Source organism: Prenolepis imparis, unplaced genomic scaffold, assembly GCF_030444845.1.
Source record: "Prenolepis imparis isolate NDT839.2.m4 unplaced genomic scaffold, iyPreImpa1.0 SCAF_12, whole genome shotgun sequence".
NCBI classification, from domain to species: domain Eukaryota; kingdom Metazoa; phylum Arthropoda; class Insecta; order Hymenoptera; family Formicidae; genus Prenolepis; species Prenolepis imparis.
The window spans coordinates 4903763-4928361 of NW_028141170.1; the positions used below are offsets into that span (position 1 = coordinate 4903763).

General features: G+C 44.2%; 2 protein-coding genes across 5 annotated transcripts in view; one reads left to right on the forward strand and one right to left on the reverse strand.

The window, feature by feature from the left end:
- Positions 1-394: 394 nt before the first annotated feature.
- On the forward strand, positions 395-6821 carry LOC145943948 (uncharacterized). Its single transcript, XM_083051867.1, has 4 exons — positions 395-1126; positions 1533-4103; positions 4481-5300; positions 5425-6821. Exons 1-4 carry the CDS (start codon positions 395-397, stop codon positions 6648-6650), a joined length of 5349 nt encoding a protein of 1782 aa, XP_082907993.1. The 3' UTR covers positions 6651-6821.
- The window catches only part of LOC145943574 (uncharacterized), a 35533-nt gene continuing 17753 nt past the window's right edge, over positions 6820-24599 (reverse strand). The window contains exons 6-11 of one of the 4 annotated variants that reach the window (XM_083051176.1): positions 21634-21713; positions 21361-21491; positions 20333-20498; positions 16103-16172; positions 13907-14147; positions 11604-11742 (exon numbers count right to left, since the gene is read on the reverse strand). In XM_083051176.1, coding sequence (XP_082907302.1) covers positions 13955-14147; positions 16103-16172; positions 20333-20498; positions 21361-21491; positions 21634-21713 — 640 coding nt within the window. In that variant the 3' untranslated portion in view covers positions 11604-11742; positions 13907-13954. Of the gene's footprint in view, positions 11743-13906; positions 14148-16102; positions 16173-18308; positions 18469-20332; positions 20499-21360; positions 21492-21633; positions 21714-24599 lie in introns of all 4 variants that reach the window. The other 3 variants (XM_083051177.1, XM_083051174.1, XM_083051175.1) reach the window with 3 other exon arrangements.

Consider the following 24599-nt stretch of genomic DNA (forward strand, 5'->3'; position numbering starts at 1 on the left):
ACCGTTCCCCTCTATATACGTTCCTTTTATTTTTAAGAACAAGCGTACAAGTTCTTTTCCGTATCTTGCGTCTCGAATATGTCAACAACTCTTTGAAAAATATCATAGGAGTTATATATGCGTTTTTTTAAGGACATCTATCCGATACCTTTTGTTTTGAGCTGTCAAACTGATATTTCTTTTGACAACTGTACCTTCTCTTCTGCTCAAGTTTCGATCATCTTCATAAAAAAATTTACAAGTGAAGCAATCTCACGATGAGACATAAATTTCTCGCAAACTAACTTCTCTATTCTTACAAGAAAAAAATGTGTGTTTGATTTAGTTGAAATAAAATGTATGAAGAGAGCGTGAGGTAAAAATCAAGAGAGATCAATCTTCCAGTTTAAAGGCAATGGAGAACGTCGGCGAGGGTGACGTAAGTCGAACCAAAGGAAAAGGAAGGATCTCGCCTCGCTACGATTTTGGGAAACGATGGTATCGCTTTCGGGTTCTCACGCCGGGTTCCTTCATCCTTCGGGGTTCTCGTGCGATGAGCGATCTTCGGTTCAAGTACAGAAGCCGCGGACGACAAGCGGCACCATGTTCAGTGGTAGCTGTCGCTTACGGACGTCTATTCCAGCCGAAGGAATGGACGAGGGATCATGTGGACCAAGTGCTGGAATACGGTGACAGGCTGTTTCGCGTGAGCGCCGCAAAGACGCGGCTGAAGGACGACGAGTACTTGAAGACCGATCGGGTGCACAACGAATTCTACGTCGGTCTCTGCAAGATCCTGGTCGGCATCGAGGACAGCGGAATCCACGGCAATCTCTTGAGCGGATCCATCGGCTGCTCCGATCTCGCCCAGGGTCTGAACAAGTTTCTACGAGATAATGATTCGGGAGTGATCACCGCGCAAGGTACCTCCGTCGCCGTCTGGAGACAGTCTCACGATGCCAAAAGTTTTCTGTATTACGACCCGGCCTCGTGCGACGAGACCGGTCTGCGTCGTCCTGGCGGTACAGCTTGTCTGATGAGATTTAAATGCCTGAATGATCTGCAAAAACACCTGCTGAAGAATCTGGACCAGCGCTACAACTCTCGATACTGCATCGACAAGGTCACCGTGCTGCGAGCCAAAGAAGTAAGAATAATCTGCAAATAATGTACTATCAAAATATACAAGCGATACATTTTTGGCTCGTTTTTAAATCGCTTATATATTTCGATAGTACATTGTTTGCAGAATATTTTGATACCAAGCAGATACCAGCGTACAAATTCTTTTATTTAATATACATATAAGAATGCGCCGCATAGAGTCTGCGGCGACATAGACCCATATTCTGGATCTTCTTTTATTGATAAAAGAAGATCCAGAATATGGGCTATTGTGTCGACATTTAATATTTTAAGACGAGCCAAAAATCCATCGCTCGTCTATTAAATAAAACTATTAAAAAATATTTGGAAGTTTTAAAACATCTTATATATCATTTGCCGTGTAAAAATAAAGAAAAATTAGACAAAGAAAGTTCGAACAAAAATAGGTCGGTCGCGGTTTCATCGATCGTCTACCCGAAGATCTGCCGATGATCCGGAAGAGCGTGTTGCGGTCTATCGATCCGTCAGACGTAGAGTACAAGAGGGACTGCACCAAGCCGGTGCCCAAGGACGACAAGTTGCGCGCATCCGCGAGGATACGCAGGGAGCCGCTGTCAATCGTCATCTCGAATTACAGCATCGATCGTCGCTTCGCCGCGGAGCCGCTGGTGAGCCGAAATGACTTCGACACCGGGTATTCCTACGACGACATGCGCATCAACGTGCCGTCCACGTTCAGAGAGTTGCCCGGCAAACTGGCGATTCTTCAGGGTTCGACTCACGAGGGCAGCGAGATCTACAAGGGCAAGGGCGGTCAGAACGTGGCCAACTGCGTGGCGGCTATTGCCATGAAGAAGGTGCACCCGGCGAAGACATGGATGAGTTCAAAGCTGGATGAGATTCTGACGCTCGGTGATTCGCTCTACGCTAGCGTCAAGTTCGACAAACCAACGATAAAGACGATAACGGCTGCCGATCTGAACGACACGAGGCTCCAAGTGAATAATCGTAGATTGGTGGTAGACGTGGATCTGATCACTGTAATCGGCACGCTCAATTCCAAGGTGCCGTCGGTGTTAAATCTGAAGCAGGCACTGGAAGAATTTTTTCTGGTAAACGAAGAGGGTGTAATCGAGACGACATCCATGGCGGTAGCAATCTGGAGCCAGAATGACTGTTACTATCTGTTCGATCCTCGAGCCTGCGATAACGCCGGCGTCAGGATCGCGAAAGAGAATGCTGTCGCGGAAAGGAAAAGGGAGGAGAAAATCGCGAAGGATAAAAAGGACGTAGGAAGTTGCTGCGTGATTCAATTTCCCAACGTCGAGTCGTTGGCTGCGTTGGTTTTGAAGAACATCGACCCGACGAGAAAGAATGATCGATTCACGATCAGACACGTGGCGATTGCGGACGATTTGCCCGGCACTCGATCTTGGAACGAATTTCAGCCCGGCGAGGCAGGGAAGACGTGGGTCTTACGCGGCGAAATTTCTAACATGGACGAATTGTTCGAGGTGGAGAATCAGGGACTTCAAGGTCTCGCCATACCGGTAGTGGCTCTGGTGAACGCGTGGGAGACGCCACCAGCGAAATGGACTAGCGAGACTGTCGACAAAGCGATTAAGGATGGCGATGCTTATTATACCTGGTGCAAGCCTGCTGAAATAGAAGAGGAAATCGAGAGGCCGCTTCTCGTTCAAGATTTGAAGAGGAACTTGTACGTCAAGAATCGAAAAGTGACCATTGACGTGGAAGAGGCGGCGGTCGTCGGCGATCTATTGGCGTCGGATGATTCTGAGCTGCTCAACTTGGAGAAAGGACTACGTCAGTTCTTCCAGAACAAGCAGTACGGAATAGTTGAAACGGAGAGACTCTCGGTGGCGATATGGAAAGTCGAGGAAGAAGTGAAAGACAAAGGCAAGGATAAGGAAACGTTTTACTTTTATTTCGATCCGAATCCTCGGGATAAACTGGGTCAATCGTCAGCGGAGAAGGAAGAAAAGAACTCTGCCTGCGTGGTCCGCACGTTGGATCTTTCAACATTGGCGAACCTCATCAAGAAGAACGCGGAACAAGATCTTAAAAATACCGATTTCGCGATACACGAGTTGAAGAAAGTATCTATCGGCACGTTAATGACGGACGAAGAGATCGAGGTGGATAAACTTACACCGATCAAGCCGGATCTGAACAACTATTCCAGTTTAGGCAACACCGGCGCTCTACTGCTGGGCACCATCGAGCAAGGAAACGAGACGGCCTTCAGACAGCAAACGAGGAACAAACAGCAGGCCGCCAATTCTTTGACAACCTTGGCCATGACTAAACTCTACAATCCTCATCTGTGGTATCGCGAGCTCGTGGACGACATCCTGAGGATCGGCGATAAACTCACCGGCGAGAATCTAATAAATCTGCCCGAAGTGGAGGCTGAGGAGGAATCGCCCAGGAATTATCTTCTCCCGTCGGAGATTATGGAAGAATTCACCATAGGTGTGAATCGAATATCGATCGGTCTTGAAGAAGAGTCTATCGTTGGAAAAACTACGGACACGACGAAGCTGCTGGAGCAGTTCTTCGAGGACAATACGATGGGAGTGTTTCGTCAGAATAACATCATGATGCCGATCTGGAAAGAGGGCGATGTGTTCTTCACGATGGATCCTAGAGGCAGAAACGCGCGCGGCGAACCCGAGAACAAGGATGCAGCCGCGGTGGTGATGTGGTTCACCGACATCCCGTCGTTGGCTGACGTTCTTCGGAAAGTCGCGCAACAAGGCGAAGATTTCGTCATCGACTCCGTCACGCTGGAGAACGCGTACGAAACGCGAGTGGCCGAGGCACAACGAGTGAAAAAGACCACCTCCGGGGAGGATCTATGGCATCACTTTCCCAAACTCGCCGACGGTGTCTGGAGCATCGATGGTAATGTTGCCATGACGGATGAGAGGTTCGACGAGGCAAATCGTGGCAAACAGAGCGCGGCTATTGCTGCGATGGCCATCGTCTTCTCCAAGGTGTCTCTTTATACTTTATACTTTATCGCTTTTTCGCGATTTTTTCAAAATTGTGACCCGATAAAATATTTCTAAAGCCAAATCAAACATAAAAATCATACGAAATAATTGACAATTTAACAAAGAAACATACAAGAAAGAAAAGTAATTATTTCCAGTAGTTTTTTTTTTTTATTGAATATTATTTCATCAAATTGCTTTATCATCCAACATCAAAAGAAATAATTGCTCTTTAAAAGAAAAAGTTATTTTTTGTTGAACTGTGTTATTCTTTTCCTTTTTTTATTGAACAATAAATTTTTCACAATCAATATTATAATGAAGAATCGATTGATGAAGAGATTAGATTAAAAAATGTACGTAAAAAATAAATTAAGGTCTATCAACCGAAATACTGGACGCCGTCCGTTCTTGACGAAGTTATCGTCACCGGCGACAAACTGCACTCGAAATGCGTCGAGCGACTAGGCGCGGATTCGGTACCCCTGGTGAACGAGATTATCAGCGAATTCTTCCTATCCAATCGGCGCATCGCTTTAACGATCAAAGATTGCGTTCAAGCGGGCAATCTTATCGGGAAATCGCCCAAGATTCAGGATCTGCGAACCGGTATCGACAACTTCTTCGACAAGTATAACGCTGGTGCGCTGGTCACCCCGGGAAATCGAAATATCGCCATATGGAAGATGGATAATGCATACTATGTCCTGATACCCGACTGGTCCACTGACAAGAATGCGATGACGATACCACGAATGTTCAGATTCAGAGACGTCAGTCTCCTCGTGGAATATCTTCTGCGTCACCTGGGGACGACGGACGACTATCAGATCACCGCGATCGACGTGCTGGACCAAGCCAAACCGTGGAAATTCGATCCCAGTCCGGCGATTCGACCGGCGAATCTGCCGCCTTTAAACGCTTACAAAAAATTGCAAGGCGAGGCCCGGGCGATTCTTCGCGGCAGCTATCATCAGGGCGCCGAGGTCTTCCCTGAAATGCTGCGCAACCGACAAACGGCGGCGAATTGCGTCGTCACACTTGGTATGTCGATCGTGAAGAATCCCGTGACCTGGACGAAGAAAACCATGGACGAGATCCTGGCGATCGGCAGCGCAGTTTATCGGGAAACGAGGAAGGCGAGACCGACCAAGTCGAGATTGAGACCGAAGGATATCATCAGAGTGTTCTATGTCGGTGAGTCTTTTTTGTTCTCGTGATTATTGAAAATAATCGATCGGTAGTTTGATAGTCATTTTTGAGTATTTATTCTTGATAGAAGTTGACATAAAATTTAATTCGTATAATAATTTCTCCGAAGGCGTCAACGTGCTGACTGCTAACATTGAGCCCAACACTGTGAGCGGTCTGGTGACAGTCGCGCCTCTCGATACAGAAGAGGAAAAGAAGAAACGAGAAGAGACGAAAAAGATCGATAGAGACAAAAAGAATGCGACTCGACAAGAACAACCGCCACCTCCGCCTCCGATTTTACTTGAAGAAAGTCTACGAAATTTCTTCCTGGATAACCGCGCCGGCATTCTAGTGATCGATCGCGGTATGCTCGCCATTTGGAAGGATTTAGGTGTCTACTTCATGTACGATCCTAGAGGGAGGAATGACCAGGGTCTGCCAGATCCCCGTGGAACCTCGTGCACGATGTGGTTCGCCTGCATGGAACCCTTGTACGACGCAATCTTTGCAAGCATTGATGCACGCGACAGATACGGACCTTTTGAGATCTGTCGGGTGATCGTAAAGACTGTCGTGATAGAACCCTTGCCGTGCCCAGCGGGTTTCCGGCTTCACCTGGACCGTAGCTCGCCACTCGCAGCGATCACCTCTGCGAAGAAGATCGCAACGTTGGACGTAAAGCCGCTCAGCCAATATATCATCGTGGAGGAGGACCTCGATGTTCTGCGCGGCAACCTGCACATGTATCATCGCGCTTTCGACCTGAAGAACAGGGGTCACCAGAGCACCGCGATCGCGGCGGTCGCCATCGTAGTCGGACTGCTACACGTGCCGTCCACGTGGACACCTGAGCTAATCGACGCTGTACTTAGATACGGCGATTCCCTGTACTCGGACAGCGCTCGTTGTGCTCGCGTGAACGCCAGAAATCTCTCGCCCAGCGAGCTGTTCACCGTGTTCATCGTGGGCGATCTCCGGGCCACCATCCACGTTCACAATCATACCTTCGCCGGGATACTCCACGTCTTCGACCTGTCCGAGGCGCTAGCCATGTTTTTCCGCACCAATTGCGCCGGGATACTGCACACGACCAATCTGGCGGTAGCCGTGATGCAGCACTGCGGTAAATTCTACATGTTCGATCCGTGTGCAAGAAACGATCGGGGCAGACTCGCCTACGACGGGGCCGCCTGCGTGTTCAGGTGCAGCAGTGTCGCAAAAATAGCCGGAATCTTCGTGGCAAACTGCAATCTCAAACGGCCGAACGTGTACACTCTGAACGCGATCAACGTGTTGCGTCTGCATTTCTTCTCGGATGCACGGGACATTTGTCTACCCAAGTGCGAACAGTGAGGTCTCTTGTCAGATTTTTCTATGTAGACGCGAAAGAGTCCGTTAATCTGCGTGAAATTTTCTGAAAGAAAATATTCTTATGATCCTGAAATAAAAAATTTCTATACTCTGTAGCCGAAAGACGAATGAATGGGAAAGGAAGGAAAGAACTCGTAACACACGGCCGAACAACGTTCTCAAAGTGCTAATTTTATTTATAGGTTTTCTTTATGACACAAATCACTTTTAGCATCTACATGAGTAGGAGTACAGGCTATACGAGAATGAATTTGATACAGATCACTTATTAGTGTAGATACACCCCATGTTCCGATATTACTGCCAGTACTGAAAATATATAATATACGTAACGTAAACTATAGCTTTTCAGTACTGGCAGTGTATATCAGAACATGCCCACAATGTTCCTTTTTTTCTTCTCAATTACACGCTATCAACCTAGATACTTAGAAAACACTGTACAACGCAGCTGAGAACTGTCGATTGATACTTTACAATATAGTACAACCACTCCTCTGAAGCGAGACACGAGCACCGAATCGGGACAGGTCGGCTCGAGGAGACTATAATCCTCCTCTCGTCACCGTCATCGTGGAAAAGGAGTGTCGTCTCCTACGACTTGCGGACTTTGCGAGCGAATCTCGATACTATCTCCTCTCGAGCGGACTGTAGGCCGTATCGAGCGAGTTTGCCCGCGGAGGATCATCTACTCTGCGTCCCAAAGATACATTTCTCTCATCTTTTTTTCCCTAATACGGGTCCTCGAAGACGCTTTCGCGTCTCTGAGTAGTCCGCTGTCGAAACCTACGCGACGTTGTCTCGTTTCTAGCAAAAGTGAAATGGGAGGCAGCGAGACGCGAGCGAGCGTACTTTTCCTCGAGGGATACTTCATGAAGTCTTCAGTTCCGAAGTTTGTCCGTCGAGGAGACTGCTCGTGTCACTCTCCTCCGTATCGCATACAAGCACACATACAATATTCAAACATCGCACGACTTTGCGAGTCTTATTTTCTCGTAGTAGTGGCGTTTTCTCGTCTGTCAGTTTAACCAGTAATGATTGATAAGTCTCCGTCCGCCTCCTTTTCTCTCGTACTGGTCTCTTGTGAGACGTCGCTGGTCGTCCTTGCCCCGTACTTGTTCGATGAGTAAGTAGGTAGATAGATAGAGATATAGGGATGGGTGGATGGGACAAGTAGTAGTTAGATACTTCGGCTTTTCGATCGAACGTCCTTGTACTTTAAGAGTCCACGTTACTCCTTCGTTAAATTCAAGAAGCTTCGTGTACTATAAGTAAATTCGTTTTCTCGCTTTATTTCCGACTCGATAATGTTCGATGAGGAAGATGAAAATGAGACGCGTTACATTCGAAAGAAAATTAAATGCCGCTTTCAGTCTGTGTAACAAGTTCGATCGACAAACGAAGAGGCGAAAAAGATTAGGAGAGAAGGGACGGCTGAAGCGAAGAGGACGAACGAAAAGGACGGAGGGAGCGAGGAAGGGCAAATTCGCGTCGATGTCGCTTGACGCTTCACGACTGACAGAACAAGGTCGAATGGATAGTAATGTAAAAAAAGAGAAAAATGATATGCGTATTATTATTAATATTGGCATGATGTTGTTATGGCACGTTTAGTTTTGCTGCTATACTCGGCGACGCGTTTCTACAGCGTGCGATTCAGTCAGATGAAAAAAAAAGAGAGAAGGAAGAAGAGGGAGGAAAAAAGAGAAGAACACATTGCGGAAGGGAAAGAAGAGGAAAAAAGAAAACATTTTCGTTTCCGTTTCGCGACGCGCAAACGCGCGTGATCTCGACACTCTCTCGTTGGCACCTCCATTGCACTTTCCCATGCGTCGCAACAAATGCACCCTATAAAACATATTTTCTTTTTTTTTTATATACAAGAGAGAATTACGCTCCCCCTGAAATAAACGCTCGCAGAACAATTGTTGTAAAGGACCCATTACGCTGCGCTTTTCCTCTTTTGGCCGGTATAATATGATAAAGGAAGATTAAAATTGCACCGAAATATATGTCGCACAACGAAATAGAACCGAATCTCTAACAATGTGTGTTCGCGATTATATGTACTCGTGTACGTGCTTGAAATTATGCGATTCAAGATTCTTGAAAATATTTTCGCGAAAACGCTGTTGTAAAAATATTTAAAAAAGCCTTTGTTACTTTTTTCTTATGTAAAATAAAATATCAAATCTACAATGGCTAGACATAAAATATTGAATTTATCAAATATAAAACAATTTTTAAAAATTAGCAAGAAATATCAATAATAAAACGAGCGAGAATAAAATAGATAATCTTTTATCGCACAATTAACAATCTCGGTTTTATTTTAAATGTTCGCTGCCGTATATTGAAGCTTTTTTAGAACGATAACTCGCATCTTGAGGTATTTGTTCACTTTACTATCCATTGTCAGAGAAGTCTTTTCGTTCATATTTGCACGTTACACCGCGGTAAACAAGATATATAATAAAATGTATATGAAAAAAAAAAACGTCAATAATCACCGATAAAATATAACATTATTTTGCGCGTAACGACAAAAATACGCATTACTCTAACATTCGGAATCGCAAATGTGAAATAAAGGTGAAATAAAGGTAAAAAAAAATTAAAATTAAAAACATTCGAATAAAATTTAAATTCTATTTTACAGAAGAAATATAATTTTTCTTCTTAAAATAATTGTCTGATAATTGTCGAAAGATGCGCGTGATTGTTCCAATAGAATATTTTTTTCTAAAACAAGATACATATTTCTCTGACGCGTAAATTACAAGTTGACATTAATTCTCGAACTTTCTAATCGTACACATCGCTATTATATGTAATAGATAAGAGCGAGATAAAGAAAGGGGGAACAGGAATTATTCTTTTAAAGAAAGAAACAGGAATATAAAGAAGAAACAAATGCGTACGAGAAAATCATAGGTTTTTAAAGCATGTCCTTTTTTAAATACTGATCGTGAACGACTCAATGAAGCCGTCTCGAGTTTTGAACAAAAACTTGCATCCGTGTCGCCACTCTTTGTCTTTCTCTCTTCCTTTTGCTATATATTTTTTTTATTCATCGCGGTTATTGTCTTTGTTCAGTCGAAAGTTTGTCGCACAAATTTATCGATTAACGACTAAAATCACGAGGGAATCGAAGAGTGAAGATTCTTAAGCGATATTAAGTCGATTGTGAAAGCAATGATAGAGAATACAAGAGATATAATATGTTTTATTTTATACGTATTATTAATGTTAATACTAACAGTAATACGTTTTATTATTAATATTAATATTAATACGTATAAATGATAGCATTATTATATTTCGTGATAAATGACGCAAAAAATATTATATAAAAATTATGCCAATCTCACTGCTTCATTTCCAATCAATCAATATTATAATAAAAAAGAGAAAAAGAGAACGTATAAAAAAATGAAGAGGAAAAAGTATTCGAGTAAAGAGTGAGCAGGGATTCGGATTATTAAGGATATCTTACACGCTAATCAACCGCACTGTATAGACTTTTAAAAAAATAACAAATTACATATACATAGAGAATAGATATTTCGATACCTATGTGTGAGAGATGAGGTCGAATAAACAAATGACAATAAAACGCATCACGCACGCGTCGACTTACATTCTGTTCTTTTTCATTCTTTTTTTTACGGCGCGCTCTCTCTCTCTCTCTCAACTCCATCTTACACTCTTAGCTACTTGTTCGCGATATAATTACTTTTCTAGAGTATAGTAGCTGGCACAGGAACATGACCTCTCAGTCATTGGCATCACAACGTAACAAGGACTACAAGCTGTGTCACGTGCATCTCCAACAAGTCTGTTCTTTCAGTCACATTATTATCTAGACATGCACTTTTTTCTCTTTCCTAATTTCATACGCACGCACGCATACATATTCTCTTACGCTTACGCATCTCGCTCACATCTTTTTCTCTTTGCTCAGCGGGTGACTACAGCCAAAAACTTGGTCCTGAGTATTTTTGCATCGTATTTGTTTTTATTTCGTTTGTTACACATGTATATAATGTCTTAATCGGGAATAAGTTTCCCGACTTTGTATGTGGGACACTGGATGACCTGTATTTCGGCGAATGCATAAGAGCGAGGCTGTGCCAGGAGAAAACAACCGAAGGCAACACCATCATTCACAATGACGAGGCGGCGATCGACGACTCCGGGCTGTTCCCGAATCCGGATCAATAACACCCGCAGACCGCGTCCGATCCCCACGTGAAGCACGATCAACTACTATTATGAGCGATCCCTCGGGCTATCTTCGAGTCTTTTTTTGGAAAGTATACTAAAACTCATCTTGAATCCCTATCTGGTCCCTCCTGATCAGATCGGCGGAGAAACGAAAACCCCCCTCTTAAAACAAAAGTGAAAACCTCGTGATGGTGGGAAAGTTTCTCTCACTCGCCAGTCTCTCATCACCTCGTCATCCGGCTCTCTCATCGCGTGCACACGTAGACGGACCCCGTAGATGACACCGCATGTAGCAACAGTTCGGTCATGTGGGTCCGGCCGGGGCTACGTGACGCTGATCGCCGGATTGGAAGGGCCCGAGGGCGCGGGCTCACTCTTTATACACTGTCCGGTCAGCTGATTCACGCTGAGCGGATTATTGATGTCGTGAGGATTCGTGCCGACGGGGTTGCGATGGGGTTGCGGAGCTGGTTGTTGCATCGCCGCCGCCGATGTTGTCGTCACCGCCGCTCCAGCCATCGCCGCCGCCGCCGTTGTTGTCGTCGGTTGATTGTGCGGTTGACTCGTGTTCGACAAGGGCGGTGGCGGCATCGGGGGTGTCAGCGGACACGGACACGGACACGGGCTGGACAGACTCGAGGGTGATGGTAAGACCAGCGAAGGACTCGCCAGACTAGACAACGCGGACAGGCCCCCAGGACTGCTGAGAGACTCGTCTTCCTCAGGAGTTCCCGCCTCACCTACGCTGCCCAGATTGTCCTCCGAGTGGTCGTCCTCGACTTCGCCGTCGGCTTCACCATCGCCGTCTCCTCCCTCCCCCATGTACCTGATACATTTCTTCTTACGTCTGCAAATAACGATCGGGAAATCGATTAGTGCGCGCTCGTCCAAGTGGCTCGGGGGCTAACGTCAATAATATCGAGACGATCCATTTCCATCTGTGAGATCATTTTTTACTTTGATAGCATATGACGAACGTATGCTGCAAATTTTTGTTCATATTTAGCAATTTCGTGTGATACGAGATACTTTTTACGGAAAGTTGTCGGAAATTTCTGTTAACTACAACTTAGCAATTTTTAAATTAATTTTAATTTGAACTCGACACGTCTCTGCTCGATAGAAAATCCTCACTGTTGGAAATGCGTCCGTGAAAAAATATGTTATACATCTAGAATTGTTACAAACTTAAAAAAAAAAAAACATGCCATCACTCATGTCATCACCGCAAAGTCAGACGCACAAATTTGCTTTTCGAGTTTGATAAATTATCTCTCGCGTCTCTCTGTTCGATCTTGGCTAGAATGAACGACGATCTTTGTGCGCCTGACGATGCTTGGATTGCTCGACACTGATCACTCGCTCGCAAATGCCATGCTCAAGAGATCCTTAGACGTAACAAGCATAACGTGTAAGAAATTTATACAACGTGGAAACGAAACAATAAAACTCAATCGAAATGCCATCAGGAGGGGGGGCATCTATTGAATCGTTGATCATCCGCAGATCCGGAGGATCCGATGAGAATTCGCGCGGTTTCTCTTTCTTTCTTTCTTCACACGCGATCTGCCGATTTATCGATTTAAGACTGCCAATTTTTGTTAACGAGACGCACTAAATTATGTTACGTGGAACTTGGAATATATCGCGACCAATTGTGCGTTCAAAGAAAAATTCTTTTTTTTTTTCACAGTCGCGTGAACATAAAGGTGGACATCGATAAAGTAGTAGATTTCGAAATGACGAGAGGAAGAGATAGGCTTGTTTTTTGCTACTGCACAATTTTCATAAGTGAGCCCGTCCGACCTCGTCTGGAGAACTGCTTCGCAGTCGAGACGACATATTTTGTCGCTCTGCCATTGGCTCTCATTATTTATCTCTCAGCTGAATCAGTTAGCTTCTCGTCGGCCAAGACGTACCGCCGAGAACGATCGGAGGATGCTAGTCGAATTCGCAGTCACACTTGTGCGAATTTCAAAGCGTTGCATAAAACTTACGAAAGTTGAACTACTTCCTTTCAGTGCGCGACAACGGACGGTAGTCGAAAATCTCAGACTGGATTGCAACATTATCTTCTTGTAAGAGAAAGGTTGTAAGAGAACTATGTATATGTTATTAAAAAATTGTAATTTTCTCTTAAATTATATCACATTCTTTCAAAGATATCGAGAGATGACTCGTTTTTAAATGCTTTTTTAATGCTTTAAATGCCTTTGTATATATAGAGGTAAAAATAGTATTACAAGTGTATTGCAGTTCTTCGAAATCCATTCTGAGACTTTGATTAACACGAAAATGTGCAAAATTTCGATTTAAAAAATGCGATTCTACGCAGTCAGCCAGCGCAGTTCTTTTCGAAAGAAGTGCCTCGAAGTGGTTATTCGCATTATATGTATAAAAACACGTTATCCGTATAAAAACATTACAAAAGAAAGAAATGATTAGACATTAAAAGTAAATTAAAAAAAAAAGAAAAAAAAGAACACATCCGTACAACACAATCATCCGATCTTAATCGTACGAATTCGTTCTGCCATGCTAAAAAAATTAAAATGTATAAAAACCTTCTATATATGTCAAACAACGTTCCGAAATCTGAGCAAATAACTGTTATATGTATATGTGTATATACGTAGATATATATATATGTATATATATAATATATAATATGTATATATTATACAGACCAGCCATGCTAAGGGCAACACTGAATAAATTCCAACTAAACGAGAGGATAAATAAATAACAATAATAAGCTGTAAAGAGCCACAACAATGAGAAACAATGCGAGCATCACACGGGCCACCGTCGTGTCGCTCGCTATGGCACCTTTGCTCGTATCTTTTCACGATGACATCTCCAACGAGCTTCGCGCGAACCCCGTCCAGGTACCAGAAAGAGATTTTGGTACCCGCACGGGGTGAGTATCTTACATGTCTCTCTCGAGCAGCATGTCCGGGACCATAGCGAGGACCAACGGGGGCCCGTAGGTTTTCAAAGTCGGGACTGACCACTGTTTAAGAAGAAGTGTTGCAGTAGAAGGGAGGCGATAGGCTTGACTAGAGATTAACATAAGTGGGTTCTTGCTGAGGCGAGGAGGCATTGGAGGCAGTGTTGGTGTTTGGCGGGGCGGCGGCTGTACCCACCGACCCTCCACCACCTCCAGCCCCGACCCCTGCCCCCGCGCTACTTCCCACACCGTGATGAATTATGCTCGCGTGGATGCCCATCCCCGCTCCATGCTCCACTGGGCTGCCAAAACCAACCACCAGCCATTAAAGGGGCGCACTCTTGCTAAGACATATCGTCGACTTAATTTCCCACCTCAATCTCGCACCCGTATCGTGTCGTCACCCACACGCACGTGTCTGTGTCGGGGAAGAGGAAGGAACCGAACCGGATGTGTTATCGTTCTCCACGACAAGTGAAATCGGAGAAGAAGAACGGAGCCGGCGATCATGTCAGGACGTGACATTATGTCCAATTTTTTTAAATACAACGAGGGAGAAGAAATAGCTGTTATAGAACGTTAATTTTTTTAAATTTTATTTTTGAATATTGCAAAATAAATTTTTAATATTTTAAACGTCATGTAGACATCATAGAGTATTGCCGGCTCCGTTGGAACGAACTAGGAACTTCAGTAAGGGTGGAACGAAGAGAGACCGCGAAAGGTCGAATAGTGACGAATGTTGCATCGATCAGAAAATATGTCTCCCAAATATTCAACGCGATGATTCAGAAGTTATTTCGCACCTTGGTAGCGCTAAGATTACATTCGCGATTGCTCTACAATCTATTACACAATCCTCACGCGTTACATAATCCTCCAATATGATATCTTTCTCGGGTATCCGCGCGATAACGCGTTCAACGACGAAGGCACACTTCGTTAAAGCAACTGATACAGGCGGCATTGTAAGTTACGTGCATTCGATGCAGAGTGCAATCAGCTAAATCCAAATGCAACAAACTAAGTGCTTCCGTTATTCGAGTGAGGATCACTTTTTTTAATTTCGATCCTGGCGAGTCTAATATAAGCCAGAGAACAATCGCACAATATAAATTTTACACGCTTCACGACACGAACATTTTACATGTTTCTAAATTCATTCCCACATGCACGCGCGGCGATGAGAGATTGGCAAAGCGATCGAAAGAAAAAAAAGACTACGTTTCCCACCCAAATGACACTTAATCTCATATGATCACTCTCTTTCTCTGTAGAAAGAGACTATCTCTCTTTTCTCTCATCGTGCTAAAACTATGAACGGAACCGTCGACGGAATTTGTCCTCGCCCCTTTAATGAGGTCCATGAAATTCACAAACCCAGCCGGGAGTTGGGGCGTTTGGGCTATGCCATATTAGTGACTATTTGACGCTAAAAGAAACGGGTGACAAGTCGCGAACAAACTACGAGAGTAGTGCTAGTAAAAAAAACCGATATTTACAAGCCAAGTTGGACGATGCGTCCCGCACAACTGGGAATAGTCGTGCTCGATCTCCTTAATTTTCTTTTTTTTTTGTTTTTTGTTTTTTGGAAGACACATTTTCTGACGCCGCGCAGTCTCGCTGCGCTCTTATTTCTCCTTGTTTCTTTCCTCGTTCGTTTCTATGCTACAAGTATCCCAGGATGACACCGCGAACGCAAGTCACCTCTGACACGAGGCGACCCTGCTATTAACGTCGTACATCGATATTTATACGCCTTCCCGAATATCGGTATACCGTTTGGTTGCGTCTCCTCTCTTTCAAGTTCCACGGTAACATGTGGATGACGGGAACGAGGTCCGAGACCGACACGAGATGGCGAACGTCGAGGATACTACGTAATTGTGATCGATATCTTCGCGAGCGATCTTGAAGAAAGTCTTTTATACGCGTTCATATTCGTTGGCAAAAACTTACAATCTGATACTTTTGAAGGAAAACATTGTTCACCGTGAAATAGTAAATTATTCGGTTAATTAGCTGGAACACAGTTGATGTTACATCTGCGGAAGAGTTCGATCTTTTTCGCGAGTACCGCATCCTCTACTTCGGTCTTAACAGAGACGATAAGGCAAAAAAGTAGTCAATGTGGACGTGACACTGTTAGGCCCAGACGGACTTGCTTAAGATTTTTAGCACGTATTTACACGCGAATCGCGAAAGTATCGTAATTCGACCAAGTCTCGTCGTTGGAGAGAAATCACTGCACACGTACCTGCAGGGTTTGCACCACTGGCTCTGTTGATCTAATCCATACCTGGCGCGACATTTCTTCATGTTATTACCTAGAAAAGGGAAACGGAGCAACGATTAGTACAATTAATTGTGGATTATCCGAGCGAGTGAGGGATTTTCACTATTCAATGTATGCTACATTCTGTCAAAAGAATGACGTAGTTATTGACATTGACGTTCTCGTCGTGTGAAAAAAAAATCAACTCGAAGTAATCTATGATCACGTGAGAAAAAAAAAGAAATGACAGGTAATGATATATTATGTTTATGTCGACAAACCGTATGGGATTGTCGTGTATGATATATCGAATGCGATAACGAACATAATCTAGTATATAGTGAATCGGTGCTCGAGTTTTTGCGTTTAATATACTTATGCCTCGGTGAATATCAAAACTTAACGAATGTCAACTAAGTCATGCGTGTAACAGAACGGTGGTTACAACCCCTTGAGATCGCGTATCTATTATCGCGATACAAAGATGATGGGGCTCTTCAAGGCCTTCTGAGATCTTAGTCAGGTGAGTTTGGTTTTGCAATTCATCGATCGCTTAAAAAATTGTACAAAAAAAAATATTTTGCACAATTTCAAAGCAACGAAAACAGATTTATTTGGTCTCGACCTCAAAGGGTTGTCGACGATTATATATATATCGTAGGACCTTCGTTGAAGACGTTATATGTAATATCGAATGTAACATGTCAAAGAGAATAGAGTCTGTACGAAAATAGTTTAAACAAATGAAGAATTACAGCTGCGTAAAATTCTACCTCATGTAACTTTGATATAACGAAATCAATAGTCTTCAGGGAAGGACCCACACTCACACACACATATCAATATATATATTTATATATATATTGATAAAGATACGAATCGTCTATATTGAAACCGCAGTGCAAATCCATTTTTTGAAGACATTATTAATTCACTCACAACGAGAGATGTTGATGTAAATATCTTTTCTCTAGATTATTTTTCTAAATTTACGATTAACTTTTCCAAAATGAACAAGTCGTATCTTCGTTAAACGAATAATATGGCATGCAACGTTAACGTTAAAACGGCTTAAAAAACACGATCAAAGATCTACTCGTTTGAAATGTCGTGATTTGTATTATATAAACACAAGCTTCCGGAATATATCTAACGAAAAAAAAAATATATATATATATTAATTATGAATGTGAGCGCTCTATCGCGCGAGCGCTAGTGAACGAAAATTTCGTATGTGGGAGTCGAGAATAAACTGAGTGATTCGATTAAACGAAAGTTACTGAGTGACGATAGAACGAAAATAATAAAATTAGAATAAAAATCAAAGGGTCCAGGCAACATTGAAACGATCAAAGAAAAATAAACGTACGAATCGAGAGTCAAAATATAGGTATAACAGAACGGTGAGAGAGAATAACAAAGATAGAGAAAGAGACAGAAAGAAACAGAGACAAAAAGAATGGGAGAATAGGCAGAAAAAAACGAAAGTACAAGATAAATATTCACAAAGAAGCAAAATATCAGTAATAAAGATCGAGATAGAAACAGGAAGAGAGAGAAGATAAAAAAAGGGAAAGATAGAAAGATATAGAAAAAGACGAAAAGGCTGAGAGAAAATTAAACGCTCAGGATTGTCTGATTGCGGAGTAGGTCCCTGTAAAAATGCAAGATGGCCAGCGTCCCCAAAGTTGTATACGTAATTAATAATAAGATGCGTTGTGTCTGTCTCTGATGTATGTTTGCGTGTCGTGTTCGTAATTAGGTGTTCCCGGTGTGTATATTGCAAATACATAGGCACGCACGTACTTTCGCGATTTGTATAAGAAAATTTTATATATATATATAATAGTCACATTTATATATATATATATATATACATATATATATACATATACATGTATATATATTAACGTATATGCGTGTATATGTGTATATGTGTGTATAATATAATATAATATAGTTATATAATCATATATATAATATATATATAATAAAATATATCGACCCAAAACCCCTAAGATGGGGGGAAACATGCAACATAATGTAGTGTAGCAATATAAGAATGTATAATATAACAGTATATGTAATAATGAGTGGGGGTGGAGGGGGCGGGGGGCTTTCTTTCCTTCTTATGACTGAGGGGAGGGCGGGGATTGTAAGAATGTGTGGATGTGAGGCATGTGGGTACCTCCAGGATCACTGTTTGTGTCTTGTTTGCGCTTCCTCTTCTTAGTTCGGTTGGTATTTGCGCGGGAAGACCAGTCAGGGTACAGCTGCATGTGCAACTGTCTCTCCCGTCGCGCCAACTCATAATACTTGGCCTGTTCCTCTCGCCCTAGCGCGTGCCACTACCGAGAGAGAACCAAACACTTTTTTGTAATTGTGCATGAACCGTGTGTGTACGACTAAACAATATTTTTAATCAAGGAAAGAAAAAAAAATGTTTTCACTAATGCTACTGCCGCCACCCTAATTGCGTTAAAAAAAAAATGTTGCCTCAAAAGAGTCAGAGTTAGCTCGTTCTATTTCGAAATTTTTCATTTTACTCTTTAGCTATCTCTTTATTATATATATTTTTTTTTGCTATCGTTGCCTCATAGCATTTCAGTAACACTGGGGTCCCTACTTTCCGTTTAAAGTGCTAGAAGAACAGCCTAAGGTTGTCCCCTCCCCCTCGGTCGCACCGCTATTCGTCGATATTACATTCGATAATTAAGAGAACCTAAAGTATACAGGATGTCTGATAGAGAATACGCTGGCGGATGGGAAATTTTACTGTAGCACGCGTGAAAGAGTGAAAGGATAGTGTCGGCACGGCTATACACTGAAGAAAATACGCTTCTTAAGAGATGCCGTACGCAGCTGATGTACACTCTCGCGATCACTGAAAGATATATATATATATAAAATTCTTTTTAAGGACAAAAAAGTATTAATAATATACTAATATAATTTCGACGCACACAAAAACTCTATCTTATATATCTTATTACATCATTATTTATTACATTATTATAATTTTACATTTATTTATTAAAGTGCGCAATTGGAAGACTGAGAATTATAAATGCGCCATCAATCAGACAATCGTTTGCCCATTATTAATGCTGGATAGCTCAATTATATTTCACCGTCCTTCAATCCTGTTGGCGCTATTGAGGCATTTCGAACAAAAACAAAAAAGCGCAAAACGTTCCTCCAGCGTATTTCCGTTCGCCACCTGTCCCAGTTCCTCTCCATATGAGTCACGCCACTGAGACTGCAAAGGAGTGCTGCGAGACTTGGTCACGAAAAGCCATCACTTCCCGAAAGAAATGCTCATTTCAGGTAAGCTAGTGGATGTTAATAGGAACGAAAGAAGGGGAGGAGAAGAAAGAGGAATGAATTTCTCGAAGGAAGCGAGACACACATTGTCAGTTTCTCGTTAAATCGCCGCGAGCGCGACTCGTCTTGGGAGGTAAGCGATTGCGAGCAGATGTCGTCCCGTGGCGAGAAACCGGGGGAAAAAAAAGAAGAAGAAAAAGCGGGACAGGCCCCGGGCTCTACCAGACAACCCATACCTAAAGGCTTTGGTTTTCACTCTCGCTCTCGTTATCGCATCATCAGTGACGTTAACTCGTCTCGTCACATTTCTTCTTGCTCACCGGAGAACGAATACCGCTTTAGGGAGTTTGGCCAGATAACAAAAAAAGAGAAATTATATACGATCGCATGCTGCGCGAGAGTCCGCGTTGATTTTTCCTCCGCGTCTTTTAGCTTTTCGTTTCTTATATATTTTTTTTAATTTTTGAACTTTTCCGTTTTTTTCTTTTTTTTTTCTTTTCAATTCTCTGCTGCGCCACATTCCACAATCCCCACAGACAATCCAATCCAATTCAATTTTCGAAAAACGAAAAAATATACATATATGCATATATATACATATATATAAAATATTCAAGAGAAAGATATATATATATATATATATTTATATATATATATATATTTATATATATATATTTATATATATATTCTGCACGTCGAAAAAGAGTGAATGCCAGAAAATCATAACAAATGAAAAAAATGTATATAAAAAACGAAACGTACGAAAAAAAAAAAGAAACGCACAGAGACTTTGATCGTTTCAATCAACCAGTATAGGTATATACTAGCAATTATTATTATATAATGAATTATTATAGGGCCTGCTGTTCTAGCACTGGAAAGTGGTACCTCCGGTGGGATCTGCGGAGCGCTCTTTCTTCCTCTTCTTCTTCTTGCTGCCATATCCGTAGTTATCCCTGGCACTCCAGCCGGGATATCGTTGCTGATGCAGATGGCGTTCCTGCCTGGCCGCCTCATAATACCGTGCCTGCTCCTCCCGGCTTAGCGAGTGCCACTGCGTGTCATACCCCCAAAATTCAGATTCACAGCCTCGTGCACCTCGTCCCCGTTATTTCTCTCCCTCCCTCTCTCTCTTTCTCTCTTTCTCTCCCTTCCTCTAGCTCAAACTTATTTACCATTAGCGACACGTCTAGCATCGCCAAGAGTCCCGCAAAAAACCACCCTTCCCTTTTCGTGTCACAGCATTTTTTTTTATCAAGGCGAATCCGAGATTTCCTTAGATCCCACCTACAATGCTCTATTCGTACTGAGATACTACGTAGGTACGGTTAGTTAGCTCCGATTGGTAGCCCGGTAAACTATTTGCTCGATAAAAGCGTTAAGATGCATGCAGTAATCAGAATGAAAACTCGTCTGGAAATCTTTAATAAGCGGTCAACATTTTCTCTTTCTCTATCAGCCGAATGGTACGGAATCAGAATCGTACTGATACTCGATAAAAATATACTAGTCACTGTACTCAATTCACGTAAAGGAAATGGAAGATCTGATTGTTATTTATAAGCAGAATTTATTTTCAGTAATTTACTCTAAATTAATCTCAAGCATATAAATTTACGAGAAATTAAAAATAATATTCAAAATATTTTCAGAATCTTGTCTCTCTATTACGAGAGAATGTTGACTTTCGCATATCTTAATTATTCTTACATCAGAGCGTGATAATTTAATCTTATTGAATAAGCTCACACATTGAAGATGATACACTCTGTGTAAAAATGATTTATGATACTTGGTAAATGATGAAAGTGATACATTGAATAAACATCGAGACATTCAAATTCGTGAGTGACTCTGATGTAGAACAATTTATTTAAAGACTTGATAAAATATCAAACAAATGAATTTTTACTCACTCGTCTCCCTAATATTTGGTTGATCGCGGCGCTCTCCTTTAAGGTACACTCTGCTACAACCTTCGCCCTCATCTCCTTCATGTACAGCATAAACGCGTTCAAAGGCTTTTTTATATGGGGTTTCTTTTTATCTGTCAAAATCACAGCGTCAAGATCAAGTGAGAGCGCAATGAGAGCTTTAAACAATAAATAACTCGTACCGTGTGTAGTGACTCATCCACGTGTCACCCTTACTGATTTTCTTTTTTTACCTGAACCGCGCGTAATTCTTACCTTGATTGTTTTGTTGACCCGTATCCTGGGCTTTCGAGTTGTCCGTAGGTAACGTAGAGTTTTTCTGTTCTATCGTAGACCTATAACATACATAAAAAAAAAAAAGATTCAGCATGAGAGATTCAGCGAGAGAGCGCGCGCTCGTATTCTATATAATAAACACTCCCTCGCGCATCAATCGCGTGTACCGTTTGTTAAAGTAGGACTGTTTAGCCTCGGGATTCAGGGGTTCGGGTTTCGCGCAGGACAGGGGATAGGTCGGCGCGGCGTTCTGGGACAGCTGGTCGGTCAGGTTCGGCGTCGGCGCCGGCGTCGGCGTCGTCGTCGCGCCGTCAAAGTACGGCGGCGCGGTCGGTGGCAACGTCAGCGGATTCCTCAGGAAGTTTTGCGGCAGCGGCCAGTTCATCTGCTGCCACATGCGGTGTCGCGCCTCCACCATCGCCAGCAGCTGGACGAAGCTCTGCTGTTGCTGCTGCTGCTGACTGGCGCCGTACGGCGGCGGCGCGATGCTGCGCGGCGCGTTCAGGCTCGACATCTGCATGAGGCTGCTCATGTAGAGCGCGGTCAGGAGCTTATGATCCGCGGCTGGTAAACCGTCGGACTCGGCGGACTTGACGGCGTCCTGGAGTATCGCCATGTTATCCTCGATCGCGTTCTCCTCGGCTGCGAGAACGGCGTCCTTCTCCTCGTCGATCGATGCCTCCGCGATCCTCTCCCCGATCACCGGCCCGCTGTCGTTAGTGTCGTCCTTTTTGATCACCAAATTCAGCGGCTCCAGGCACTCGGCTGGCTCCATCGCCACATACGGGGCCTGCCTCGTGTTTACTCGCGGCCACACCGCCGAGATGATCCAAATCGATCCATGGAACGATCCTAAACGATCTCGTTCTCGTCGCGTGGCGCTATACTATTCGAGATGTTATTACAGTATCAAGCGAAACAAACTGTCCAAGATATTCTCACTCGGCACTAGTAGAGAGTCTTGATCTCATCTCGTTCGTGCGTTATTCTCTAACGTTACCACACAGGGGAAGCAACATTGTGCTTCCGGATAGAGTAGATGGGTAATCTCGTTTTGGTCCAGCCGTCGAGCACTCGACAGTTTACACTCTCCTATCTCATTCACATCCTCGTGTTCGCGCTATATAACGAGCGCGTGAAGCGGGGCTCCGTAAACCGGTCACAGACTTGTAAACAGCACGTACGCGGCGGTGGCGCACACGGCGACACTTACACGCCGTCCGTGGCGGTCCATCAGACGCTGCTGCTGGCGGTCGCTACGCGTATATCCAAAAGCCCCAGTTGTGTTATGACGTACGTAGCCGTGGTCTGCCGCACGTCGTTGTCCGCACGTCGTTCGACGTGCCTCCTAACGGCCCCGTCATCGCCTCGTCGCACCGTTTATCGTTGTCGTTTTACATTAACACACTCGCCCGCTCCCGCCCGCTCTCGTCTCGCTCTTTAGCAGCGCCAGTCGTTGATGCGACTTCGTCGCCCGGCGATTCGTGCGGTGAAATGTCTCCAGGGGCGGCATCCCACGGTCACCCATTCGTCATATCTCTCCGTCTCTTTTTCTCTTCCGCCTCTCTCTATACACCACCCTCTCTGCCTTTCTCTCTCTCTTTCTCTTTGCTCTCCCGCGTCTCCCTTCCGCCGCCGCCAAACCCCCCTGTATACCCAGCAAACACCCCTCTTCCCCGTCTATCTTTCGTCCGACGCCGACGACTATAGCGCGCTCGTATCGCGAAAACGCACCCTCTCGTCACGATTCTCCGCGTTTGAAGTTTTGCACGCACGCACGAAAATTCTCTCGATCGACGCGTCGGCACCTCGTCTTTTCTCTCCTCGCGTTTCTCCGAAGCGGGTGTCTTTCGCGTATCCTCGCGCGTATCCTAGCTCGGATTCCTCTCTGACTGTCTCTCTCTTTCCTTGCCTCTCCGTCGCGTCTCAAACGCCGCGCTCGTTCCTGGCGTCAGCGGAATCACCACCGACCGGTGTTACGACGATTGATTATCGGCGAGTCTGGGGGCGGCCGGGGGAGGTTGCGCGAGGAGGAAGGGGGACGGCGGTGATGCGAGGTTGCGCGAGGATGGCATCATCGCGATTCATGGCTCTTGATCGGAGACACAATCCTACCATCCGCCGGCTCTACAATTCCGAGAGGGTGTGGGGGGACGCGGCGAATATCGCATTCTCCGTGGCCTTTCTCTCCTACGTGCCGCTGCGATTCCTTTTTTTTCTTTTTTGGCGGGTTGTCGCGGCGCTGTCGTCGACCGCTGGTCAACCCTAGGTGTCCTAGGTGCCACTCGTTAGCGATGCGGCGAGCTGACAGGACGGACAAGCTTCTTTAAAGGTCAGTCTTCGAAGCTGGGAACTTTGTCCCTTCTTCAAGTACTAGCGTTCCCCGAAGAAGCTTGGCACGCATGTAGTTCTATGGCCAACAGCGGTGACCTTTGATGCCCGCACTCGCGCCGACTCGAGACTGATCCCCGAATAAAAATTGGAAGAAAAATTTCAATCCGTCTCCGCGAAACACAACATCCGCGATTTACCGCGAAGGTATCGTGGGAGGCTTTTCGTGTCACTGATGCGGCACGCGATGGTTGCCTCCCCCTCCCTCCGAGAGACGAGATAAACGTACAAATGCGTCGCGCGAATCGGAAAGTTGAGCGACGCTACTAGCAGTAGCCTCGTGGATGCGCCGTGGATGTCGATGGATCAGGACGCCGCGTCAGCTGGTCCTCCATGACGTCTCGCACTTGCGCGCGACGTATATATCTATCTAGAGAGCGGCTAGTATCGCGCGCGACCACGCGCCTTTGTGTGCCACCACGCGGGTGCGGGGCGGGCGATCGTCCGGGTACTAATGTAAATTAGAAATCTGTTTAAGAGGGTAATGATCAATACATAACTGGCGGCGTCGGCGGCGACGGCGGCGGCAACAGCGGCGGCGTCGAGGCAGCAGG